Below are 18,689 nucleotides of genomic sequence, written 5' to 3'. Positions count from 1 at the left end.
TTAATGAATTGATATAATACATATCTACTTTTTATATATCCAAATTTTGCATGCTGATAAATTCTTGTGAACACCATACAGTGCAGATGAGGTTGAAGCAGATAGCAAAATTATATACAAAACTGTAAAACTGGGTATAATGATTTTGCTTTGCTTCCTTCAACGGTGGTTACTTTTGGGGTAGGAACACACCTAGTTTTTTGGAGGAAGCTTGGAGACAGATTTTCCTGCAGGTTTTTCAGTTAGAAGTGTATTAGTAAGGGAATGGAAATATAAAGAAAGGAATTGCCGCACTTTTTGCTCTATAAGACACACTTTATGTCCTCTAAAGGTGGGGGAAAATGGCAGTGCGTGTTATGGAAGCAAACACTAGTACACAGTAGGAAATGGGAGTGGTGAATATAGCTCTCCCGATGCTGGATGTACTGGCCTCTCCCTGGTCTTCTCCAAGCACCTCACTGCAATGTCCTGACGTGCGATGTTAGGTCACAGTGCAGCAAGGCACCCAGAGAAGACCAGGAAGAGTCGCTGAATCTGCAGAATGGTGACGAGGCTGCAGAGGTAAATTAATTTACTTACATCTGATGGAGGTCTGATCTGAGATCTAATAATGAATAGGGGTTTGATCTGAGGTCTAATGCTGAATGGGGGTCTGATCTGTGGTCTAATAGTGAATGGGGGGGGGGGTCTGATTTAGGGTTTAATAATAAATGGGGGTCTGATCTGAGCTCTAATAATGAATGGGGGTCTGATCTGAGGTCTAATAATGAATAGGGGTCTCAACTGAGGTTCAATAATGAGGATTGAGGGTCTGATCTGAGGTCTGATGATGATTGAGGGTCTGATCTGAGATCTGATGAAGATTGGAGGTCTAATCTGAGGTTTGATGAAGATTGGGGGTCTGATGTAAGGTCTAATAATGAATGGGGGTCTGATCTGAGCTCTAATAATAAATGGGGGTCTGATCTGAGCTTTAATAGTGAATGGGGACTGATCTGAGGTCTAATAATGAATAGGGGTCTGACCTGAGGTTTAATAATGAGGATTGAGGGTCTGATCTGAAGTCTGATGAGGATTGAGGGTCTGATCTGAGATCTGATGAAGATTGGAGGTCTAATCTGAGGTTTGATGAAGATTGGGGGTGTGATTAAGGCTCCTTTCACACCTGCGTTCAGGTGTCCGCTCGTGAGCTCCGTTTGAAGGGGCTCACAAGCGGCCCTGAATGCAGCCGTCTGGCCCTAATGCATTCTCAGTGGAGGCGGATCCACTGAGAATGCATCCGTCTGCCAGCGCTCAGCCTCCGCTCCGCTCAGTGAGCGGACACCTGAACGCTGCAAGCAGCGTTCGGGTGTCCGCCTGGCCGTGCGGAGGCGAGCGGATCCGTTCCGACTTACAATGTAAGTCAATGGGGACGGATCCGCTTGAAGATGACACCATATGGCTCAATCTTCAAGCGGATCCGTCCCCCATTGACTTTCAATGTAAAAGTCTGAACGGATCCGCTCAGGCTACTTTCAGACTTAGAAAAATTTTCTAAGTAATAATGCAGACGGATCCGTTCTGAACGGAGCCACCGTCTGCATTAATATGAGCGGATCCGTTCAGAACGGATCCGATCGGACGCAGGTGTGAAAGTAGCCTTAGGGGTCTGATGAAGAATGGCCATCTGATTTTGGGGTCTGATCTGAGGTCTGATGAAAATTATTTTCTTCCTCTAAACCCTTGGTGCATCTTATAGAGCAAAAAATATGGTATATTTCTCCTTCCTGCTGGATTCAGGTACTACCATGCCAGAATCTTTCACCTCAATGACATCACCATAAATTTACCATTCCCTGCCATTCATAAACAAACTATACATGTCTCACTTCCCTTGATGAAAAGGCAAAATGACTTGTGTGCCAAAGGATGGGTGGAAGACGTAGGGAATAAGCTCATGTACTAAGGCAGACACATTTGGGAAAGGAGATTGTCTGTGAATATATTCACATGCTCATAATTTGGTCAATATCCTAACTATATAAATGTTTCTGAGATGATTGTCTTAGGTACATGGCTTAACTGTGGTGCCTGGGGCCCACCAGTAAAATTAATTCTGGGGGCCCACTGTAAAGTTACATGTAAATTTGATCTGCTCACACAGCGGCAAGATGCTACAAGATGATTATGGGAGCGCCTGCAGTGACTTTTGGAGGAAAGCTTCCTGGGGCAATCGGATGCTATTTGTAGTGCAATCAGTGTTATTTTACAACAGTACTTGATTGAGTGTCTACTAAAGATTTTTGCATCTGAGGTGTGCTGATTTTAATTTTTTACATCAGTCATGGCATAGCCCCTTCAAAGTCCCTGTATCAAAGTTACACCCCTCTCAGGCCCTTCAATAGATATACCACAGTGTACTAAATAGTTTTCCATAGCGTGTTACTTTAAATGTTGAATATTTCAAAAAGAGGCTAGTCCACATTTAGTGTTGCAAACACTCCTGGTTATGTTAATTTACTGTCAAGGGATCAAAGGTTCTTGTCACCATCATGATCTAAAATCTATAACCCTACTGTCTGTCCAAACAGAAATAGCTGTCAAGTTGATTCTGGTGACAGAGCCTCTAAAATAAAATTCCTTTTCTAAAGGGATTATCACATGATTAAAGGGGTATTCCGCTTGTTTCAAGTTATCCCTTATCAAATCAATGGGACACCCCTTGATTAACGAGAACGGGGGACCTGTACACCCTGCAGCCCCCCTGAAATGAACAGAGGTGCGTGTGGCCACTCCATTCATTTCTATAGGAATTCTGGAGCTAGCCGAGCGCTGTTCTCGGCAATCTCTGGAACTCCCATAGAAATAAACCGGAATACCCCTTTAATTATGGGATAATCCCTTTAGAAAAGGAATGTGATTTTAGAGGCTCTGTCATCAGGATCAACCCTATACAACCAGGCTTATAGCCTGGCAGGGTTAATTAGGCTGATTAAATTGATACCTTTATTTTTAGTGTTGGTGGTGGCGTTCAGGAGAAATTCAGACTTGCAAATGAGCTAATCAAACAAAAGGAGCCAGGCTTAAATGCTCAAGCGACGCCCCTGGTGCTAAATACTAACAACTCTCTCTAAAAACAGCCCCCCCCCCCCCCCTCTTAGATTGACAGCGCTAGACTTCAGGGATAGTGCTGAGATCATGTGCCTGCTCAGAAGCTCACTAGAACGGCGAGTGCGCAGAATGTTTTTGGCTTCTTCCAGAGAAGTGAAGATGAATACTGCGCACGCGCTGTTCACCTCATAGAACCCAGAAGTGCAGCTACGCTCGGCTTCAGGTGAAGCTGGCTATTCATCTGGTCGGAGGGCATGTTCAGATGGAAAGAGGTGTTAGTATTCAGCACCAGGGGCGTTGTTGGAGCAGTGCTCATACAGCTTAAGCTCGCCTCCTGGTGCTCGAATAGCTCATTTGCAAAGGAACAAAAGTCTGAATTTCTCCTGAATGCCGATACCTAAAGTGAAAATAAAGGTATCAATTTAAACAGCTTCATCAACCCTACCAGGATACATGGTATAGGGTTGATTCTGATGACAGAGCCTCTTTAAAGTTTCTCAGATGGCACACAGTATGACAATGCTTAGGGGCTCTATATGTTGCCGGGCATCCAGCAGAAAAGGATATTTAGGAGGAGCACTGTGCTAAGAGTTGCATCAGTTGCATCTCAGCCAATCATCAAAGGTGCAAGAACACTCCTGGCAATAGTCCACAATACTCCTCTCAAATGTTCTTTTCAGATGGATGCCAGGCACAGTACACTGCTCATAGTACAGGGAGACCATAACGCAAACTCATACTTATTATAAACCCAAAGATGACATACAAGTTACCTAATCGCACATAAATCAAATTGTAGGATAATACTATACAGTATGTATACTGACTGACCATAAACCCTACAGGGAAATTTCCCAATGGGCCAATGCCCAGGGGGCTGCCCGAGCCCTCTAATGCTCTAAGCATCAATGTAGGAGCATCAGGTACTTATGCACCTGGCCTATGGCTATCCTCCTGATTTCAACTGTATAATTGTCCTCCGGACGGTGATACAGTTGAATACTGTGGTGAAGGCGGCGGTATTTTGTGCTGAACTGTTATATTTGCTTCTGCTGGGGCAGTGTTTTGAGCTGCAATACAGTACTGCAGGCCCTGCCTACTTGTGTTGGCCAGCCATCTGTCAATTTGTCCCCGCCTACACCATGGGGCCACGTTTATTTATTTATTTTCCACTTTAATTTCCCTGTCGGCCAACGTGTACGTCATATGATACTATAAAAGTGGAGCAAGGTGCAATAGTATTAGTGGAATAAGTCATTTAAAAGCTATGTACACCTTTGGAGGCAATTTTTTTCAAGATTGCATTTTACTCATTTTTGGCTAAAAATATTTTTTTTAAATTCACCTTTATTAAAAATATTGAGCCGTTCTGTCACTAAGGGTTAACAGTTTTTTCTAGCTGTGTGACTGGTATTTTCACTTTGTGCCGGTCATCTAATAAACACCTATTTAACCCCTTAGGGACACAGACTTTTTACACCTTAGGACCAGGCCATTTTTTGAAAATCTGACCAGTGTCACTTTAAGTGATGATAACTTTAAAACTCTTTGACTTATCCAGGCCATTCTGAGATAGTTTTTTCGTCACATATTGTACTTCATGACACTGGTAAAATAAAGTTAAAAACAATATTTTTTTTTTGCATAAAAAAAATGTCAAATTTACCAAAAATTGGGAAAAATTAGCAAATTTCAAAGTTTCAGTTTCTCTACTTCTGTAATACATAGTAATACCCTTAAAAATTGTGATGACTTTACATTCCCCATATGTCTACTTCATGTTTGAATTATTTTGGGAATGATATTTTATTTTTTGGGGATGTTACAAGGCTTAGAAGTTTAGAAGCAAATCTTGAAATTTTTCAGAAATTTACAAAAACCCAATTTTTAGGGACCACTACAGCTCTGAAGTCACTTTGCGAGGCTTACATAATAGAAACCACCCAAAAATGACCCCATTCTATAAACTACACCCCTCAAGGTATTCAAAAGTGATTTTACAAACTTTGTTAACCCTTTAGGTGTTGCACAAGAGTTATTGGCAAATGGGGAGGAAATTTGAGAATTTCATTTTATTGCCTAATTTTCCATTTTAACCAATTTTTTCCACTAACAAAGCAAGGGTTAACAGCCAAACAAGACTATCTTTATTGCCCTGACTCTGCCGTTTACAGAAACACCCCATATGTGGCCGTAAACTACTGTACGGCCACACAGCGGGGCGTAGAGTGAAAGGTGCGCCGTTTGGTTTTTGGAAGGCAGGTTTTGCTGGACTGGTTTTTTGACACCATGTCCCATTTGAAGCCCCCTGATGCACCCCTAGAGTAGAAACTCCATAAAAGTGACCCCATCTAAGAAACTACACCCCTCAAGGTATTCAAAACTGATTTTACAAACTTTGTTAACACTTTAGGTGTTGCACAAGAGTTATTGGCAAATGGGGATGAAATTTGAGAATTTCATTTTTTTGCCTAATTTTCCATTTTAACCCATTTTTTCCACTAACAAAGCAAGGGTTAACAGCCAAACAAGACTGTATCTTTATTGCCCTGACTCTGCCGTTTACAGAAACACCCAATATGTGTCCGTAAACTACTGTACGGCCACACAGCGGGGCGTAGAGTGAAAGGTGCGCCATATGGTTTTTGGAAGGCAGGTTTTGCTGGACAGTTTTTTTGACACCATGTCCCATTTGAAGCCCCCCTGATGCACCCCTAGAGTAGAAACTCCATAAAAGTGACCCCATCTAAGAAACTACACCCCTCAAGGTATACAAAACTGATTTTACAAACTTTGTTAACCCTTTAGGTGTTGCACAAGATTTAATGGAAAATAGAGATACAATTTCAAAATTTCACTTTTTTGGCAGATTTTCCATTTTAATATTTTTTTTCCAGTTACAAAGCAAGGGTTAACAGCCAAACAAAACTCGTTATTTATGGCCCTGATTCTGTCGTTTACAGAAACACCCCATATGTGGTCGTAAACCGCTGTACGGTCACACGGCAGGGCGCAGAAGGAAAGGAATGCCATACGGTTTTTGGAAGGCAGATTTTGCTGGACTGTTTTTTTTGACACCATGTCCCATTTGAAGCCCCCTGATGCACCCCTAGAGTAGAAACTCCAAAAAAGTGACCCCATTTTAGAAACTACGGGATAGGGTGGCAGTTTTGTTGGTACAAGTTTAGGGTACATATGATTTTTGGTTGCTCTATATTACACTTTTTGTGCGGCAAGGTAACAAGAAATTGCTTTTTTGGCACCGTTGTTTTTTTGTTATTTACACCATTCATCTGACAGGTTAGATCATGTGGTAATTTTATAGAGCAGGTTGTCACGGACGCGTTGATACCCAATATGTATACAATTTTTTTTATTTATGTACGTTTTACACAATAATTTCATTTTTAAAACAAAAAAAATGTTTTAGTGTCTCCATAGTCTAAGAGCCATAGTTTTTTAAATTTTTGGGAAATTATCTTAAGTAGGGTCTCATTTTTTGTGGGATGAGATGACGGTTTGATTGGCACTATTTTGGGGTGCACATGACTTTTTGATTGCTTGCTATTACACTTTTTGTGACGGAAGATGACAAAAAATGGCTTTTTTTACACCGTTTTTTTTTTTTTTTTTTTACGGTGGTCATCTGAGGGGTTAGGTCATGTGATATTTTTATAGAGCCGGTCAATACGGACGCGGCGATACCTAATATGTATACTTTTTTTTTATTTATGTAAGTTTTACACAATGATTTCATTTTTGAAACAAAAGAAATCATGTTTTAGTGTTTCCATAGTCTAAGAGCCATAACTTTTTCAGTTTTTGGGCGATTATCTTGGGTAGGGTATGATTTTTGCGGGATGAGATAACGGTTTGATTGTTACAATTTTGGTGTAGATGCGACTTTTTTGATCACTTTTATTACCTTTTTTGGGAAGTAAGGTGGGCAAAATTCCAATTTCATCATAGTTTTTAATTTTTTATTTTTATGGCGTTCACCGCTCGGGTAAAGTAACATTACCGTTTTATAGATCAGGTCGTTACGGACGCGGCGATACCAAACATGTGTAGGGAATTTTATTTTTTTCATTTTTAATCAGTGATAAATGTGTTTTTTGATTTTTACTTTATATTTCACTTTTTTCACTTTTTTTTTGACCCAGACCCACTTGGTTCTTGAAGATCCAGTGGGTCTGATGTCTGCATAATACAGTACAGTACAATATATATTGTACTGTACTGTATTTTACTTACACTTTGTCTGAACAGATCTATGCTTTCAGTACAGATCTGTTCAGAACCATGGACAGCAGGACGCCTGAGAAGGCGTCCTGTTGCCATGGGAACCTTCCCCGTCTGCTCAGTAGTGGCCAGAACTGCGCAGACGGGGAAGGGTAAGGACGGGGCTTGGGGGGCTGCCTGGAAGCTCTCTCCCTCTCCATTCGGGGGACTGCAAAGGCACAGCAGCCCCCCGATCGGAGAGGGAGGGAGCTCCCTCTTACTGTTAACCTTTTCCATACAGCGGTCCGTACGGACCGCTGTATGGAAAGAGTTAAACGGCTGACATCGCATCACCGATGTCAGCCGTTTATACCAGGGTGCCAGCAATGTGCTGGCACCCTGGTATACCCACTAGACGCCAACGATTACGCAATGGGAGGCGGGCGGGGGATCGCGATCCCGCCTCCCGCACCGCCCGCACCCCTCCCCCTCCCACCGTGCTCAGGGACCGCGGGGATCAGAAACTGCAGAAATCGCAGCAAACCGCAGGTCTGAATTGACCTGCGGTTTGCCGCGATCGCCGACATGGGGGGGTCACGAGACCCCCCCGCGCATTTAGCCTAGGTGCCTGCTCAATGATTTGGCACCCCGGTCCCGTCGCAGACTTTACCAGAGCTCTTCAGACAGACCAGGCAGACTGTCATGGCGGACGCACCTTCGGAGCCCACCAGTCCTGCTTCATCGGACGGTAGCGGTCTCACAACAGACACGGCGGCTCCGGCTACGGGTCAGAACGACTTATACAAGAATATAGCGGCCCTGTTCAAAACGGAGTTATCCCAAGCCGTTACCGAATTTTCCCGCCAAATTCAGGACCTGGGAAATAGAGTCTCCGACATGGAGACTAGAATGGATGACATGTCGGACGCCTTGGAGCGCGACAAGGAGGACTTAGTCTCCCATGATGCCCACCTGATTGAATTGGAACTTAAACTCGAAGACCTCGAGAACAGATCCAGGAGGGGCAATCTGAGGGTCAGAGGCCTCCCGGAGTCCTTCAATGATCTGCAAGCCACCCTCACCACACTGTTCGTCGCCCTGCTACCACAGACTGAACTCAGTCTCCTCAAGATGGATAGAGTTCACAGGGCCCTGGGGAAGCCTCGTACTCCGGACCTACCCAGAGATGTAATTCTTAAGTTCCATCATCCGGAAATGAGAGACAGAATCCTGCATGCGGCGAGAGACTTACCTGAACTCCCTGGACTTCCAGCCTCAGTACATCTGTATGCGGATTTGGCGCCGTCCACACTTCGTAGACGCCGGGAGATGAGACCAGTCACACAGTCCCTGCAGAAAGCTCACATTCGTTACAGGTGGGGATTCCCCTTTAACCTGTCGTTTCAGCTGAACTCTCGCCTCCATACAGTCCATTCATCGACGGAGGGGTTGGAGGTCCTGCAGAGAGCAGGGATACCCTGCGAACCTCAAGTCCAGTTACCCACATCGCCGAAGCCTCAAAGGCCAGCTAGAGTTTGGACCAAGGTTCCTGCAACCCCGAGTGGATCGAGCAGATCGAGAAACACATGAGCTACTCCCTACAGGATTTTGGCAAGGTTTTATTTTGCTGTTTGCGGTCTCTTAGGGGTCCCATGTTGTTTTTCCCCTTTTAGATGGCACGAGGCCAACCCTCTTGAATCAGGGGTTCGATAATGTGGTTTATCATGTTGTCCCTGTTTATGGGTTTTTGTGAGAGAGTAAGGCGAGTCAAGTACGAGCTGGTTCTCTGCTCACTCTTCCCACTTACGATAGCTTTTTGTTTAGGGCCAATCAGCCCTACTTTTTGTTTTACGTTATTCTATGTTATTTTGGTATGTAACTGTACGGTTCTATGCTTCTTGGAGACGCGGCATGGAGTTTCATGCTATGAGGTCCTGGAGGGAGGTACTGCTGGGGTGCGATTGTCCCTGGGGGCGGATGAGATCAGGCTTCACTATTACATTGCTCCAACCCCGATACCATGTGTAAGATACTAACACACAATGTGAAGGGTATTAATTCCCCACGGAAGAGGAAAACAGCATTCTCCATTTATGTTAAACACAAGCCGGATGTCATCTGCCTCCAGGAGACTCATTTCACTCCCACATCCCACCCTAAGTATTTTAATCCACAGTATACTACTTTCTATTCCTCCTCATTCACTTCAAAAAGTAGGGGTGTGGTGACACTGTTGAAAAACTCCTTCCCTTTCACTGTATCCCAAACTTGCATAGACCCGGAAGGGAGATACGTTATTTTACTGGGAGCATATAGGGATGAGTCTCTTTGCCTGGTCAACTCGTATGCCCCTAATGAAGATCCCATTACCTTTTTTGAGAGGGTTGGAAAAGTGATTGCATCCCTAACTTTCCATAAACTAGTGTGGTGTGGGGACTTTAATTTTGCTTTCAATCCGGTGCTAGATCGCTCCTCCCCACCTTCTACCTTGAGACCTATAGCGCAGACGAATAAGATCCAGCGAGTCTTACAGTCCTTGGCCCTAGCTGACACCTGGCGAGAACACAATGGCGCACAGAGAGGTTATACTTTTTATTCAGCAGCTCATAGGGTGTATTCACGCATAGATATGATTTTATCTTCCACCTCCCTTCTCCCCTACATGTCCTATTCCAGACATGTAGTGTCCTCATGGTCGGATCATGATATGGTTATATCGGATTTTACGGTTCCACAGGTCAGTCCGGTTCCGTTTCACTGGAGGCTAAACGAGTCACTTCTGACTCATACGACACAATTTGCTCAAATTAAAGATGACCTCTCAAACTTCTTGTCTGAGAACGTCTCTCCTGAAATTAATCCCATGACTTTGTGGCTGACACACAAGGCATTCATGAGGGGAAGGCTGATAGGTTTAGCCTCCAGGAGAAAGAAAGAGCGAACCCAGGCTCAGGTTGGGCTGGAAGCAAAGCTGAGCAGACTGGTATGGGCTCATCAGAGATCCCCGTCCCTCTACCTACTAAAGGCCATTAGAGATGTCAAAGTACAACTTAATATGATACTTACAAATTCCACTGAAAAGGCCCTTAGATGGACAAACTCCTTCTATTACAGGTACGCCAATAAGCCAGATAAACTTTTAGCCAGCCAACTTAAAAATAAGCAGAAGATCAACCAGGTATTTAAAATTAGTACGAGGTCAGGTCAGACCACCTCCAATCCTGACACAATCTATGCTATGTTCCAGGAATTCTATACGCGCCTTTATTCAGCTCCCCTAGGAGACTCTGGATCAAAGATAAATGAGTTTTTATCGTCGGTCCGTCTCCCTGTTCTGCCCTTGGAGTCCCAATCGGAACTTAATAAACCAGTCTCAGCGGAAGAAGTACAATATGTTATCAATTCCTTAAAGTTAGGAAAAGCCCCAGGTCCTGACGGCTATTCAGCCTTATACTACAAAAAGTTTGCCCCACTACTTATACCACATATAGTTAATTATTGCAACTATTTGATGCAAGGATCTACCCCTCCAGGAGAATTCTTAAAGGCTTCTATTACTGTCATACCCAAGCCCAACAAAGATCCTCTTCTCACTGCCAACTATAGGCCGATCTCCTTATTGAACATTGACAACAAACTCTTCACTGCTATCCTGGCCGGTAGACTCAACAGATATCTCCCAAGTCTTATTAATAAGGATCAAGTGGGTTTCATACCTGGCAGGGAAGCCCCTGATAACATCAGAAAAATACTTAACATTATCCAGTACTCCAATAGGTGCAAAATCCCACTAGCCTTATTGGCCCTAGATATAGAGAAGGCCTTTGATTCTGTTACATGGTCGTATCTATATGGGGTTCTTTCGACAATGGGAATCAAAGGTCCCTTCCTGGCCGCTATTCAAGCTCTATACTCCAATCCTGAAGCTCAACTTAAATTACCCTCCACCAGGACCTCTCCCATCCCCATTAGAAGGGGAACTAGGCAGGGGTGCCCCCTATCCCCGGCCCTATTTGCCCTAGCCATTGAACCACTAGCAGCCCATATAAGATCCCATCCAGATATTACAGGTCTGAATATCGGGGGAACAGAATATAAACTTAATTTATTTGAGGATGACCTTATGTTAACCGTCACTAACCCCATTATATCTTTTCCCTCGCTACTGAAGCTATTGGACTCATTTTCCAAAGCTTCGGGCCTCTCCATAAATCATGCTAAGTCTGACTTACTTCTTTGTAACACCCCTTCTTCTACTAGAACACTGCTCACTCAAAATTTCCCTTTCCAATATAGACCCCGATATCTCCCATATTTGGGAGTGATGCTGCCGAACACTCTAGACTCAGCATATAGGATTAATTACCTGCCCATGTATAAAAAAATACGTCAGGACCTGAGGAACTGGCAATCCCTCCAAGTATCTTGGGTGGGAAAGATAAATATCTTTAAGATGGTTGTCCTCCCGAGACTCCTTTATTTATTCAGGGCCTTACCGATTCCAGCTCGGGTTGGGGACCTGAGGGCAGTCCAGGGAGATGTTCTGAGATTTATATGGGCTAATAAACGTCCGCGTATATCCAAGGCTGTGATGTGCAGGCATAGGTCTCAGGGGGGGCTATCAGTACCGGACTTAGTAAAATATTACCAGGCGGCTAGGCTGGCTCAAATGTTCCTGACCCACTTGAAACCGCAGGATCATCCCCTATGGGTCCCACTTGAAAGTGCAGTCCTTCTCCCTTACACATGGAAAGCTCTGGTCTGGAATACTGCTCCCATCCCTCCGGCAGTTCGTAATAATTCCCTTCTGACCTATTACTCACTGATCCTCTGGAGGTCGGTTAGGTTTAGATTTTCCCTGCAATCTAGGCCTTCGCCCTTATTGACCATAGTGGGTAACCCGGCTTTCCTTCCAGGCCTAGAGAGCAATAACCTTAGTTGGTGGTCATCTAATCAACTATGTACCCTTCACAAACTCCTGGTGAGAGGCAAATTGTTATCCATCTCAGACTTTAAAGAGAAATACACACCTCCTGTAGGTGGCTACCTTTTCATGAACCAGGTTTTCTCTTATTTTAGGTCCAACCTGATACCAGACCGTAGTGTAGAGTTTTCTCCCTTTGAGCGCTCTATTACCTATTCGCTATACCGGCAGGGTCTCCTTTCAAGAATGTATGCAGCCCTGAATTCCATTCCCGAAGGTCATAAATTAGAATATATGAAGGCGTGGGAGAGGGACCTGCAACAGGAATTCTCTGCCTCTAGATGGTCTCAGCGCTCACTCACTCTTACGAAGGGTTCTTGGCAGGTTACCCTGGCGGAAACTTCCATCAAAGTGCTGCATAGAACCTATATGGTACCAGCAAGGCTCCATACGATTTACCCTGAGGTTTCCCCCTTATGCTTTAGAGGTTGTACAGAGGAGGGAACCTTACTTCATACGTGGTGGTCATGCCCTGTGGCCGAAAGGTTTTGGACCCAAATAGTAGACTTGATATCTGCTGTTTTGGATTGTAGTTATCCACGTACACTGCCTATGTGCATTCTGGGAGATAAACCTCATTGGCTGCCCTTTGCCAGATTCAAGCTTTCCCAATATATTCTGCTGGCTGCGAGAATACACTTAGCTTTTAAATGGCGAACTGACTCGCTATCTTACCAGTGTGTTATAGACAGGGTAAATAAAATAATGGTCTTTGAAAAGTTATCAGCTATACGCACAGACACATTCCCGATGTTTGAGAAGGTTTGGGAACCTTGGTTAGCCTCCTCCCATGCTCCGGACTTGCGATATACTGTCACCCTGTGATTTAGCTATCTATACACTCCAGTGCCGCGTCTCTGCCTCTCGTTGCTCCTTTCTCCCTTAAGAAGCACTACTACTTTCTATAGTATGATGTACCAATAAGTTATAGAGAGCATAGTTCTCCGAGAACTGTTAATGTTTGTGTATAACATTTTATTACTTGTTCATGTCTATGCAGGAATACGGCTGTATTCGATAATATGATGTAACAATGTGCATTATGACTTATATTTTTCCAAGAATTGCTTTTGTTTTTGTATACCTTATCCTTTTATTTGTGCATGTTCACGCATGTCATTCTATGCTAATGCCCAATAAATATTTTTTTGAAACATAAAATGCCCCCAAAGGTGTACATAGCTTTTTATTCTTTAGCTCTGCTCTGTCCAGCTTGATAACCTGCAACGATAATGCAATGGAAGTATCTACAGCCTATGTAGAGCCACACATATCACAGTGATATCAAGATGATATCTGCAAAATGACAAACTGAGCTCTGCTACACCTACAGGTATCTATTATCCTGAAGGTTATGCAGGACAAAATTAGGCTGTTAGCAAAAAAAAAAAAGAAAAAGGTTCTAGCAAGACACAGAAGAGTAGAACATTGTTAGATATTCTTTGGCTTGAACTTGTAGAGGTTGAAGCATTAGATTTCATTTGCTGACTGTACCTGCAGTGAAGTTAGAAGGCCATTACTTACATGCTTAGTCCTTTCATCGGAGGCCAGGCTTGTAGAAGTAAAACTAAGTGCTGGAACTCTGGGAGCGTGTGACTGATGTCCAGCAGCTTCACAAAGAGAAGATATCTTTTTTCTTCATTTTCAATGTCAGCCACATCAACCTAGAGGGTGAAAAACCACAGCTCAGACCTTGAATCCATTCAGTGTAACTGGGTAAAAAGTAAGGAGCATGACAAATCCTCTACACAATGAAACGCCAAGAGCTCTTTGTCAAAGTCTATAGCTGAAAGTCTGCAGAGCAAGGAAACATGGAGCAAATCATCTGCTCTTTACTGATATTAATGTAGTAAAAACTGTAGAGAACTTCAGGGGTTATTAACGCAGATCATTGGATTTAAAAATTCCTCGTTATGAGGGTCCCTTTACTGGAAGCTGATCATCAAGTGTCCCCATGCTGGAACCTCTAGTGATCAGTTTTAATTTGGGGGAGAAACCTGGCATTAAGCAGCCCCCTCAACAGGGGACACTAAGCATTACACCCAGCTTATTCAAATCAATGTGTGTTTAACCCCTTAGTGACCAAGCACATTTTTATTTTATTTTATCCATCATCGCTTTTCAAGAGCTAGAACTTTTTTTTATTTTTCTGTTCATGTAGCCGTATGAGGGCTTGTTTTTTGCAGGACAAGTTGCAGTTTTTAATGGTGCCATTTTGGGGGTACATATAGCTTACTGATTAACTTTTATTAACTCTTTCTTGGAAGGGGTGTGTGAAAAAAACAGCAATAGTGCCATTGAATGCGATGTTGTTATTTATAAATTATACATTTTGCAGCATTAATAGCACCATAACATTCTCTGGGTCAGTACGATAAGGCCTGATGCACATGAGCATTACATTTTTTGCGGTCTACAAAACGCGGATGCGCAAAAAAACGGAAGCCGCCCATGTTGCCTTCCACAATTTGCGGAACGGAACGGGCACCAGCAATATAAATGCCTATTCTTGTCCGCAAAGCGCGGACAAGAATAGGACATGTTAGATTTTTTTAGCGGGGCCGCGGAACGGAGCCACGGATGCGGACAGCACACGGAGTGCTGTCCGCATGTTTTGCGGCCCCATTGAAGTGAATGGGTCACATCCGAGACCCAAACAACGGTCGTGTGCATGAGGCCTAAGGCTCCTTTCGGACGTCCGCACTTTTGCAGGACGACTTGCAGTTTTCATTGGTACCCCATTGGAAGAACAATTCATGTAGCACTGGAACCCATTCGCAAACATTAAAGCGTGCTCAATGATGGCTGTCAGGCTGCCACTGATGACTACGTTAACTGAAGCTGCCTGATTCACCCACTTTCGTATTTAAAGGTGCGGTCTCATGAAGAAAACCTTAGTACCTACTGTATGTGCCAGAACTGCAAGTCACTCCCACTGGAGAACCAGAATGATCCTTGTATTTCAAAGAAGGTCAAAGATCTGAATAGAACACTACATCTACCCTGAGACTGCCGGTGAAACTGGCAAAATCAGCCATTTGCTGGTGGTTTGGGGGAGGGACCCGGGGAGACCAGCCAAAGAGAAAACATGCTAAGGCATTTATTTCTATTTAGTGTGTATTAATATTATTATTATTAGGTGCAAAAATCATAAAATACTACCATTAGAAATCACATGCACAAAAAAACCCAACATATAATATAAATGAAATAAAACAATGTCAAATGAAACCACAACGGCTGACTACAGGAGCTCAACGTAAGTCCAGAATCAAGGAAACGGTGCACGGATGTAGCTAAATATAGGACCATTAACATCCAGGCCCATTTCACAAGGCTCAGCTTCACATTTGGATTCCCCAGCAGTAGGTTACGGACATAAGGGAACACAGACTTTCTTAAATGTCGCCATTATACCCCGGAGCCTTGGCATCGTATTACTAGTTATGACAGATCTGATCTTTATTTCCTTAAAATGACTTTGTTAAAAGTTCAACTTATTCACTTAATTTTCAATGTGATGGCATTTTCCTCCTTTGCTAAAATATAACGTCCTTTTTCTGGGGGGAAAAAAAATCCAAATTTGTCTTCCCTCTGCAAAAGTGTTAAGCACTTCATTGAATTGGGTGACTTTAACCATCACTGAAGTGAGATTTCAGGCTTGTTTGACTGCTTATCAGCAATATATCCTCCCTCGTTGACGCTACGCGCCTGGTCTTTCAGTCTCAGGAATCACGTTAACCTTGTGTACGGTTGGCTATGTGACATGCGGCATCCGAAAAGGTGTCCGGTGGTTGCGGTCACATATGAAATATCACCAACCTGATCTGATTTATATTCTTGGACAGGAGGCAGCGTAAGGCCAAGTTCACACAGCAAACATTTTTTTTTTCTTTTATAGCTAAAACCATCCTAAAGTGACCCCTCGGTTCAAGAAAATAAAATATCACATAAAATGAGTTATCCTACAAAAGATAATGACGACTTATCCTCAGGATAGCTCCCATTCTTACCACGTAGGCGGGGGTCCGAGTCGCAGCACCCTTACTGATCAGCTGTTACAGCGCCATACATCATATAGTGGTTGTGCTTGGTATTGCAGCTCAGTGACTTGAATTGGGGTGAGCAGCAACCAGGCCATGTGATCGATGTACAGTGACATCACATGACCTAGGAAGAGGCAGCAGCACTCACGGAACACCTGGCCTCTTCTAATACCTGATTGACAGGGGTCCCAGATGTCGGACCCCCGTAGATCTGATTTTGATGATCTATCTTAGGGATAGTGTAAAATGAGATGGCCGGCACTGCTCCTTGTAGTTCGGCGGTGCACGTGTCGGTGGGCACGCTGTAAAGGAGGGACCTATCGATGACCTATCCCTAAGATAGCTTTAAAGGAGGGACCGGCACTCGCGCTTGATTTTTTATGCAGAATTACATTTTAGTCACATATTAGTTCATAGTGACGCGTTTCAGCACTCACGCGTCACTATGAACTAATATGTGACTAAAATTAAATTTTGCATAAAAAAAATCAAGCGCGAGTGCCGGTCCCTCCTTTAAAGCTATCTTAGGGATAGGTCATCGATATCTTTTCCCAAAAAATCCCTTTAAGGCCCCATTCACACAACTGTATTTTTCTTCCACATACGATCCGAACTCACATCGGATGCCGACCCATGAATTACAAAGGGACCAAAAAAAATGTCTGCATCCGTATGTCTGTTCCGTGGGCCCGCAAAAGATAGAACAAGTCCTATTCTTGTCAGTTTTTCAGACAAAAACAGGGATTGTTACAATGGGGCCCGCAAAAATGCACACAGAGCGCATCCATATCTGTAGACCGCAAAACAGATACGGTCAAGTGAATGGGCCTAACTGGGGAATGAACTGAACTGAACACTTTTAGGACGGCTTCCTTTTCATCTTTTTCGTTACAAATCCTCCAATTCCTGGGCTCCTCTTCTGTCATCGAAGATGCGCACCTCTTCTTAGTCTGCCTGATGTATGCTGTGCAACAGTAGTCCAAGACAATTCCTGCTGACCTTGGAATGGCCAGCGACGCTCATGTGAACAATGTTGGCCAATCCAAGGGCAGGGTTGGACAAGTAGGAAGCACCTTGGGCTACCAGTGCACAGTGTGCATCGGATAGGCTGAGAAGCGGTGCGGCCATCTTCGATGGGAGAAGTGGAGCCCTAGAATTAGTGGATCTATGGCTAAAAAGCTGAAAAGAAGGTCACATGTAAGTGTTCTGTTTGTTCCCAATGTGATTTTTTTCCCCCTTTAACTGGAGGGTCACTGGAAAAGCAAAGAAAGGAGGATAGGCCCTAGGTTCAAAGCTATTTTCTTTTGGCGCTACAGTATTGCGTACCGTCGTACAGTGTGCAAATAACCATATCATTCAGTGTCTAATTATCAACGTCATATAGTGGATATGAACATTACACATCTACCGCCATACAATGCAAAATTTATAAACCTTAAAGTGACTAAAAGTGACCATACACCTTCAGTGGCTGCCGGCAGAACACTTGTTTGGCCAACAGCTATATCTTCTCACCCCATACATATGCATGCTCTGCTCAACACCTCTATTCTCTCCAGACACCACTGTCAGTGGATCTCCCATGAGAACATGAGGATGGGCAGCACGGTGGCTCAGTGGTTAGCACTGGTGCCTTGCAGCGCTGGGGTCCGACCAAGGACAACATATGCATGGAGTCTGTGTTCTCCCTGTGTTTGTGTGGGTTTCCTCCAGGTTCTCCAGTTTCCTTCCACACTCCACAGAAATATTAATAAGGAACTTAGATTGTGAGCCCCATTGGGGACAGCTTGATGCTAATGTCTGTAAAGGGCTGCGGAATATAGTAGCGCTATACGAGTGCGTAAAATAATAATAATACAGAGGATCAGGCTTGCTGAGATCCAACAGTCCCAAATAGTCTTTCCCTCATACATCTGTCATTGGGTCACATTAGATGTTCGGTGAATTTGAAATAATACCAACATATGGTAACAACACAACAGCTTCATACACAGAGTAACCAAATAACACCGCTATACACTTGATTAGGGATGAAGCAAAATGCCACCCACTGCCCATGGACAAGAGTGGTGCTGTTTCTGGAAAAAATAAAAGGAGACATTTTTTTCTAATCCTAGACAACAAGCACAGGATCACTGGGACATATCTCAGTTTGCCAACTAAGCCTAAATTATTTTTCTGTTCTAGAACATGATCTAAAAGAAAAGCAAGACAAGAAAATACAAACGTATTATTTTATTATGTTGCCTATAATCTATTCTCATGTAAATCTGCCTGCAAGCTTTAATACTACATAAAAACGGTATGTTTAGTCAAGTGTGATGACACTCGTGTTTTCCTGCCTTTGG

At 43.6% G+C, this 18,689-nt stretch overlaps 1 protein-coding gene across 1 annotated transcript in view; it reads right to left on the bottom strand.

Moving 5' to 3' along the window:
- The window catches only part of NBAS (NBAS subunit of NRZ tethering complex), a 678,694-nt gene that overhangs the window by 87,885 nt on the left and 572,120 nt on the right, over positions 1 to 18,689 (bottom strand). Inside the window, 1 exon segment of the mRNA XM_044291127.1 lies at positions 13,820 to 13,959. Within this exon segment, the coding sequence (XP_044147062.1) occupies positions 13,820 to 13,959 (140 nt within the window).

Source organism: Bufo gargarizans, chromosome 4, assembly GCF_014858855.1.
Source record: "Bufo gargarizans isolate SCDJY-AF-19 chromosome 4, ASM1485885v1, whole genome shotgun sequence".
Lineage (NCBI taxonomy): Eukaryota > Metazoa > Chordata > Amphibia > Anura > Bufonidae > Bufo > Bufo gargarizans.
This window is presented reverse-complemented; position numbering and strand designations above follow the sequence as displayed.